General features: G+C 43.8%; 1 protein-coding gene across 1 annotated transcript; it reads left to right on the plus strand.

Annotated features, from left to right (window-relative positions):
- Positions 1 to 2,694: 2,694 nt before the first annotated feature.
- Positions 2,695 to 8,021, plus strand: LOC117854612 (disease resistance protein RGA5). The gene is made up of 2 exons (XM_034736841.2): positions 2,695 to 3,368; positions 6,863 to 8,021. The coding sequence occupies exons 1-2, from the start codon at positions 2,773 to 2,775 to the stop codon at positions 7,926 to 7,928; spliced, it is 1,662 nt and encodes a 553-aa protein (XP_034592732.2). The 5' UTR covers positions 2,695 to 2,772; the 3' UTR covers positions 7,929 to 8,021.
- Positions 8,022 to 8,646: the final 625 nt, after the last annotated feature.

An 8,646-nucleotide genomic window follows, 5' to 3' on the forward strand; every position in this document is an offset into this window, starting at 1 on the left:
TGCCGAGTGCTAGATCAGGAGCACTCGGCAAACAATTTTTTTTAATTTTTTTTTTGGATTTCAAAGTGCGGCTGACAGCTGGACCGCGGCGATGTTTGCCGAGTGTCCCCGGGTTGACACTCGGCAAATAGCCTATTTGCCGAGTGTCAACCCGGGGACACTCGGCAACTAAGTACTAGTATTTCATGTCAAACTAGTTTTATTAATTAAAAGATTGTAAAGTTTGCAAAAACCTAGTCAATATCACTAAACATTGCGTATTTCATTTTTTAAGTAATATTGTTCCATCATTTCATGGATTTATAGCTCATATTAAATTTATATCTATTAAATTCATATACGTGCAATTAATGAATAAAAATTACCAAACGGATCTGAAAAATTCCCAAAATTTGACATGAACCAATCTATGTTCTCTATAGCCTATAAAAAAAATTGGACTCAATGAGAAATACATGTATCGATTCATCTCAAAATCTTACCGGATCCTTCCAACTTCTACGAATCCTCTCCGGAGATGCTTCGAATTCTAAACATTATATGTCAAAACTTGTGCGAAACCTTGTCAATTTTTTACCACAGCCTCTGCATATGAAATCATAGCATCTTGCAAAATCTCGTGATTTTCAAACTTCGTTTGTATTTTTGAGAATTAAACAATCATTTGGCCACACGTTCGTAGTCGTGTTTCCTTAGCAAAATGTTCGAAATTCCTTTTCATTTTCTGGGTGAGACCTCAATTTGGACTCACTAACATGAATATGATTTTTCCACTCATATTATTCCATTATTCCAATCACCTGCAGTTCAAATTTGACTTAAATCAAAAAATTACTCTAAATGAAATTAATTGATTAAATATAGCAAACAGGTCAAAAAATAGTCCACCTTCTACCATGCAGTGCCAAATGCCATACATGTGGAGTGTAAAAAGTTTGGAGGTTGGAGGAGGGAAAAAAAATTACTTTGCCGAGTGTTCCCCGTAGCACTCGGCATACTCGCCACTTTGCCGAGTGTCTCATGCCGACACTCGGCAAAGTGGTAGGTTTGCCGAGTGTTCCATCACGACACTCGGCAAACTAGTGGCTTTGCCGAGTGCCCCCCTTAGACACTCGGCAAAGCCTAACGTCCGTCACGGCGCCGGCCCGTCGCGGCACGGGGAAGTCACGTGCTCATCACTTTGCCGAGTGCTCCATCTTTGCCGAGTGCCCCGTGGGTGTTTGCCGAGTGTTTTTTTGGTGGCACTCGGCAAATAGGCTCTTTGCCGAGTGTATTATGTTTGCCGAGTGTTTTTAGTATTACACTCGGCAAAACTGTCCTTCCCCAAGTGCCCGCAATAATACACTCGGCGAAGTAATTACACTCGGCAAATTTGAGGTTTCCCGTAGTGAAGGGCCTACTATAGAGTACTAGATAGACTACAAGTCTACAGCCGCCTCTAACATATTAGGGGCCTTTATATGTCCCTGAGAAGGAAAACACCCGGCCTGTCGACGGCAGCGACGCATCGCTCTCTTCGACGGCGGCTCTCCCCTTCGGTGAGCACCTTCTCTCCGTTAAGTTTCCTGGCTAGCCGCCGTTGTCTCCTGTCTCTAGGGTCTCTTGGGTAGCCGCCGCTGTCTCCTGTCTCTAGAGTTTCTTGTCGACGTCCAGGGCGGTTGCGTTTGCGGCGTAGCAGAGGCTAAGTAGGAGTTGATCTTGGCCAGGGCCACCTGCTAGAGGACGATGGCCGTGGGTGCGAGGAGAAATTGCCTCAGCAAGCATCCGTTTTCTGATCTGGATATCCTGGTCCTCTGTGTTTGATTCACAAGATACGCACGAAGCTTGTGCTTTATCAACCAGCATGTATTCCATATTAGCTTATCATGAGTGCTTTATCAACCACCGGTTGAACTAGTTGTCAAGGTTTACATTTGGAAATTCTAATCTGAATACGTCATGTCTACTTTGTAGATTCTCCCGGTTGAGACCCTACGTCCTCTCCAAGAGGTACCCTTACCAAAAATTTAGTTCCTGCCTTGATATCTTTTGAGATTTATGTTTCAGCTTATTGGAGTTATTGTTTAGATCGTACATAGAGGGGTCTCTTGAGAAAAATTGACTCTGTAGGTTTTAGAGATAATGCTGGCTGTTTGCTTGTTCATAGCACTTGGTTCTAGTTCATGAGTAGTATTAGTTTAGGAAAGAAGATCATGGACCGATCGGCTGTTTGCTGTGCTTTTCCTTTTGTGACCAGAGTATGTCCATTTATGCATATTAGTGTAATAAACATAAATGAATATTTCCGTTGCTTAATGGAAATGAGGTTGAACCTCTTCTGGAAAAAAAACATAAATCAGTTAGCTTGTTTCAAGACTAGCCTTAAGAAATTTTCACTTCGTCCTTGGAAACTGCTACATATATCATATTACTTATATCATGTTGCTTAGTTCAGCTACGTGTAGGAGTTATCGAAATGCAGTTCCAGATTTTACAGAGAAGAGTTACGCCTCAGGAGCTGATAACTAACGCGCAATTCTTTTACTCATTTAATTATTATTTGCAGGCCAAATGGATCATGACCGTGGGCTGGGGATGATGGGTGATCACAAACAGGAGAGGAAAGAAGATGGCTCTCCTTGGACAATGGCTATGGTGAGCTCTTCCATGGGCGCCATAAATTCCCTCCTTAAGAAGCTGCCTGCTGAACCGGAGTTCACAAAATTGAGGCCATACCTTGATGGCTTCCAGCAACATCTTCTTGGATTCTGTGCCCGAGGCGTGGTGACGGGCATGCTGGACTGCCATTGGATGAAACAGCTCCGCGAGCTCGCCTACGATATTGAGGACTCAATTGACAAGCTCCTCATCAAGTCCGGGTGTCGATTCAAGCAGGAATCATATGGATCCAATCTGCTTCAAGAATTTAAGAACCGGATTGTTGATTTGCAATATCTTGGAAAACAGTTTGGACGTCTTAAAGTTGGCTTTGCTGATCTTGTGCCTAGCGATGTCACTTTGGACCTAGAAGACACCACCCCTGAGAAAATTATGCATGTTGATGAGATTCCGTGTGGGGAGAAGCCTTGCGTCGTTGGTTTCGGTGGCCCAGAAAGTGAGATTGTCCCGCGCCTGATAGATGATGAGAAAGAGCTTAAAGTTGTTTCAGTTCTTGGGCCAGGAGGCCTGGGCAAGACCACTCTTGCTAGGGAGGTATTTAAAAAACAGCGAAGCCAGTTCGACTGTGGAGCTATTGTATATGTTGGCCGGTACCCATCTATAGATGATACTCGAATGGATGTCGCCCGTCAAGTGATGCCCAATAGTCTTGTTCCCTGTGACAAGAAGGTTATCACCAAAAAATTGAGGGAATTCCTTTACACAAAGAGGTACTCCCTCGATTCTCTCTCATATAGAGATCATTTCTGTTACCAAAACTAGATTCTATGTCAGCATATCATTCCATATTTATTTACCTAATTATTGGTTAAGTGCCTAAGCATCAGTCCAAGAATAGAATGATGGAGTTTAATATATTTTTACATCCTGAAATTTTTGGTACTGACCAACTGTTACAACCTGGAGGCATATTAAGAATATATATACTAACAGTGTTAGAAGCACACAGATAAGTAAAGTGCCTGTAAGTTTTTGTAGGTTTTTTTTTGAAGAATGCATTTTGAAATCTAGAAATTTATGTGTACATCATTGTGGTTTTGCTAGTTTGCTCGCATGTCATCACAAATACATACTTTGTGTCCATGCTGCTGGAAATTGTGTGTGCCACTGCAATTGACATGGCCAGTGGCACAGATACAAATACCAGTAAAGTATGCACAAAAAGCAAAGTCTGGTATAGCATGTGGGCAAAGCAAGAACCTTTCTATGGTACACTTATACAAATGTGCCTACTGATTAGAAGATGAAGAGTTTCAAAACAATGTCATTTATGCAAACAATTTTTTTTAAATGAACCTGGCAGGAGAGCTACCGATTATATTAAAAAGAAAGAATCCAGACTGGATAAATACAATGGATCAAAAATGAAATGAGGCAAAATTGAGCCAGAAAATAAAATAACACTATGAACTCAGTCGCAATCAGCATCGCACCAGTAGAGCGGAGAGATGTTTCGCTCCCACCATAATCCACACGGTGGCCTCGTCTTTGATCCTCTCGAAAATCATGTTGACAGAAGACTCCTTGCTGTTAAATATTCTCATATTCCTTTCCCTCCAGATTGTCCATGCAACTAGCATAATCAAAGTTCGCATGCCTGTCTTAGAGCAGGAATTTTCTCCCGCTCTCATCGACCACCAATGGTGCAGCGTATCGGCCTATTGCCAAGCCCTCGGGTGGATTGCTGGCGCCGACAACCAGTCCGCCACCATGGTCCAGATTTTTGTTGTAACCCGGCATTCGGCGAAGAGGTGTAGCGCCGATTCTTGTGATCTCCGACATAGTGGGCAGGTAGCTTGATTTGGCCATCCCCTTTTTTGAAATCTGTCAGCAGTCCAAAGGCGATTTTGGATTGCGAGCCAGGAGAAGGTTTTGCAGCTTCTAGGAGCCCATATTTTCCAAATCAAGCCGTCAAAGTTGGTGGATGCCGAACCAATGAACTGTGCGTCGTAAGAGGATTTTGCGAAGTAGTTACCATCTGCAGTAAGCTTCCAAGTGATTTCATCTTGGACACTCGGGCGTAGGGCTATCTATTGTACGACTTGCCACAGAAGGACGTATTCTCGGAAGTGTTGCACAGAGAATCTACTGTGGTGTACGTTGATGTCCCGGATCCAAGTTCGGTTGTGAAGCACGCCACGTAAACTCCTGTTCTTTCTTTTTGAAATGGAGAAAATACCCCCATTGGTAGAAAAAAAACCTTGGCGCTATGTCCTTTGGCCTTTAGCTTTGAACCCAGGCGCTATTCCAAAAGGAAGTCTTTGCTCCATCGTCTACGACGATGCGTGTACATGCCACAAATAATTTCGTATCCGTGTTATTACACGGAACCTCGGAGCCTACCCAAAGCTTATCTTCTACTTTCCACTCGTGCCACAGCCATCTGAGCCTCAGTCCTCTTGCAAACTTGTAGATGTTTAAAATACCTACTCCCCCCAGTCTTGTTGGTCGGGCGGACCTTCACCAATTCACTTTGCATTTTCCCCCTGTTAATGTCGCCGCTCCTGCCCAAAAGAACTTCTTGCGCTTTTCGTCAATTTCCTTCATCACCTCTTTGGGGGCCTCCATTGCCGACAGGAGGTATACCGCCTGTGATGTTAATACTAATTTCGTGAGTGCAAGACGGCCCACCATAGTCATGTTCCTTGCATTCCACGCAGTGAGTTTGCAGGTCACCTTGTCTATGACGTACTGGAAGTGTACTCTCTTGAGCCTTGACGTCGTTAGTGGAAGTCCAAGATATCGCACCGGAAAGGAAGACCGTGTGACTGGAACGTCTCCAAAGATGTTGTCCATATTAGGCCCTTCGCATCTTATAGGCACCACACTAGATTTCTTGAAATTTGTTCTCAACCCCGACACTTCACCAAATCTAGTGAGTAGGTCAGCTAAAGCAATGACATCCTGCCTAGTCGGGTTTAGGAAAATAGTTGTGTCGTCGGCGTACATGGATGTTCGGAAATTGAGGGACCTGCCTTGCAGCTTGGATATGAATCCTCTATCAGTGGCCTGCTCCAGTAAAGCTCGTAGTGGTTCAATTGCAATCACAAAAAGTAAAGGAGATAAAGGATCTCCTGGCCGTAGTCCTCTGTTGTGCCTGATGGGGCTGTTTGGGACCCCATTGAGAAGGATCCTAGATGAAGATGTGTAGAATAGAGAGGCCATCCATTCCCGCCAACGAATGGGGAAGCCCAAGCGTTGAAGTAAATCTAGCATATAATCCCATCTCACCGAATCAAACGCTTTGGTGATGTCAAGCTTAAAAAATAGTGCCGGAATTCGTTGTCGATGGTAGCGACGCGCCATGTTCATGACTGTCATAAAATTATCGTGGATGCTCCTTTGCTTGATGAAAGCCGATTGTGATTGTGATACAATGTTTTTCATGTGCGGGGCCAGCCGCATGGTGAGCACCTTTGTAATAACCTTGATGAATGAGTGTATCAAGCTTATCGGTCTGAAGTCAGGGACTCCCTCGGCCCCTTCCTTTTTTGGCAACAACACTACAATTGGCTGTGTTGATTAATGGCAGGCTCGTGCAATGCAAGTTATGAAAAGCATTGGCTGCGTTTATGACGTCGCACTTTATAATCTCCCAACAGGCCTTGTAAAATGCCCCAGTGAAGCCATGTGGTCCCTGCGCCTTGTCCGATGGTATGTCGAGTACTGCATGTTTAATTTCCTCCTCTGTGAAAGGTTCGGCGAGGGAGCTAAGGTCCAGACTGGGGAGATTTATGTTGTCCCAGTTAACGTCCTGTGATCGTTGTCCTGAAGGCTCTCTTTTGCCCCTGGCTGGATGGTTCGTAGACATTTGACAGTCTAAATATTTCGCCATCATGTAGTGAAATAGAGGCTGATAAGTGAAACATCCCCATGGTAATCTGTGAGACCTGCACTACCTCTCATCCCACAGTATCAGCAGTCCTCCTCTTGTACCTGAAGCTCCTGTGGCCGGCGCGAAAGCGTTTTTGGTTAACCTGTACCCACCCAAGTAAGACGAGGTGAAGTCATCTATCTGTGCAAGCTTAGTTTCCTGGAAACATGCAATGGCGCACGTCGTGTTGGCCACAATCTGGTGAACTACATCCCTACGGGCTTGCATGTAAACAGATAATGTAATAACATGCATGATGATCAGCTTTCATTGAATAAGCTGTTATATGGTTACTTAAAGCTCTGACTGACGTGCACCTTGTGTTTTCAGGTACCTCATTGTAATTGATGACATATGGACCATTTCCTCTTGGAACTCTATCACATGTGCTTTTCCAGAGAATAACCTCGGAAGTAGGATACTAGCAACAACTGAGGCTGAGAAGTTAGCCAAGTTCTGCTGTGTAAAGCCAATTGACTTCATCTTTGTTTTAAAGCCTCTTGCTGATTGTGACTCTAGGCTCTTGCTGCTCAGTAGGATGTCTTTTTCAGAGGAAGATTGCCAAAATTATCGAAATATTCTCAAAAGCGCACTTAAAGTGTGCGGCGGCAACCCATTGGCGGTAGTTGTCACAGCTGGTTTGTTAGCCACAAAAGCAGGACAGCCTTGGGTGCTTGAGAACACTATTTTATCAATGACGAAACAAGACTACGGACCACAAGAGGTGACCAAGATACTGGACATGAGTTACAGTGATTTGCCTCTCCACCTAAAGTCATGCTTCCTTTACTTGAGTACTTTTCCAGAGAATTGTACAATCTTGAAAGATCGTCTGATCCGCAGATGGATAGCTGAAGGTTTCATTCCTTTGAGAAAGGGAGAAAGCTTATGGAGTGTTGGCAAGAGCTATTTCAAGGAGCTTGCTAGGAGAGGACTGATTCAGTTGGTGCTCAATGACATCAATGATGAGATTGGCTGCACCATTCATAATATCATTCATGAGTTTATCCGGTCCTTGTCAATGGAAGAAAACTTTGTTACAGTTGGTGAACATTTGAGTTCCATATCATACCCATGTGATACAGTCCGACGGTTCACACATGACTGCAGCAAGCAGTATGAATCTGGCGTATTATCCTCCATGACGGTGCAGCTATCCAAAGTGCGCTCACTTGCAGTTTCTGGCAATACCAATAAGCAGTTGTCTGATGTTTCGACCTTCAAACTTGTACGGGTTTTGGACCTTGAAGGTGCCATGGGTTTGCGAAAGCGCCAGTTGAGGAGCATCAGGAGCTTGGTTCTGCTGAGATACTTGAGTCTGAGAGGGACTGATGCCTACCAGCCCCCTAGGGAAATGAAGGCATTGCAGCATTTGGAAACTGTGGATTTAAGGTAAACCAATGCGAACCATTTGCCACAGCTTGCAACGGCAAAGCTGGTTTCTTTGCTTGGTGACCGTTTGGTGATACCGGGAGACATGGATGATATGCTTGAGCTGGAGGAGCTGTCTATGATTGTTGTCAGCCATAGATGCTCAGTGCTAAATGCTGCAAACCTTATTAGAAAATCAAAGCTGAGTTGGAGGAGCTGTCTATGATTGTTGTCAGCCATAGATACTCAGTGCTGAATGCTGAAAACCTTATTAGAAAATCAGAGCTACTAAGGGGGTGTTTGGATACGAGGTGCTAAACTTTAGCAGGGTCACATCGGATGTTTGGATGCTAATTAATTACAAAACTAATTGCACAGATGGAGTCTAATTCACGAGATGAATCTATTAAGGCTAATTAATCCATCATTAGCAAATGGTTACTATAGCACCACATTATCAAATCATGGACTAATTAGGCTTAATAGCTTTGTCTCGTGAATTAGACTCCATCTGTGCAATTAGTTTTGTAATTAGACTATGTTTAATACTGCTGCTAATTAGTATCCAAATATCCGATGTGACAGGTGCTAAAGTTTAGCAGAGGGTATCCAAACACCCCCTAAGGGTGCTTGGCATAAGCTTTGAATTCTCCAATGACAAAGCGGAACTAATGCATTTCCTTGATATTGCTTTTAACCATTCCAACCTGCAAACAGTCGTTGTTGATGACTACTATGGTACG

The sequence above is a fragment of the Setaria viridis genome, chromosome 5, assembly GCF_005286985.2.
Source record: "Setaria viridis chromosome 5, Setaria_viridis_v4.0, whole genome shotgun sequence".
NCBI classification, from domain to species: domain Eukaryota; kingdom Viridiplantae; phylum Streptophyta; class Magnoliopsida; order Poales; family Poaceae; genus Setaria; species Setaria viridis.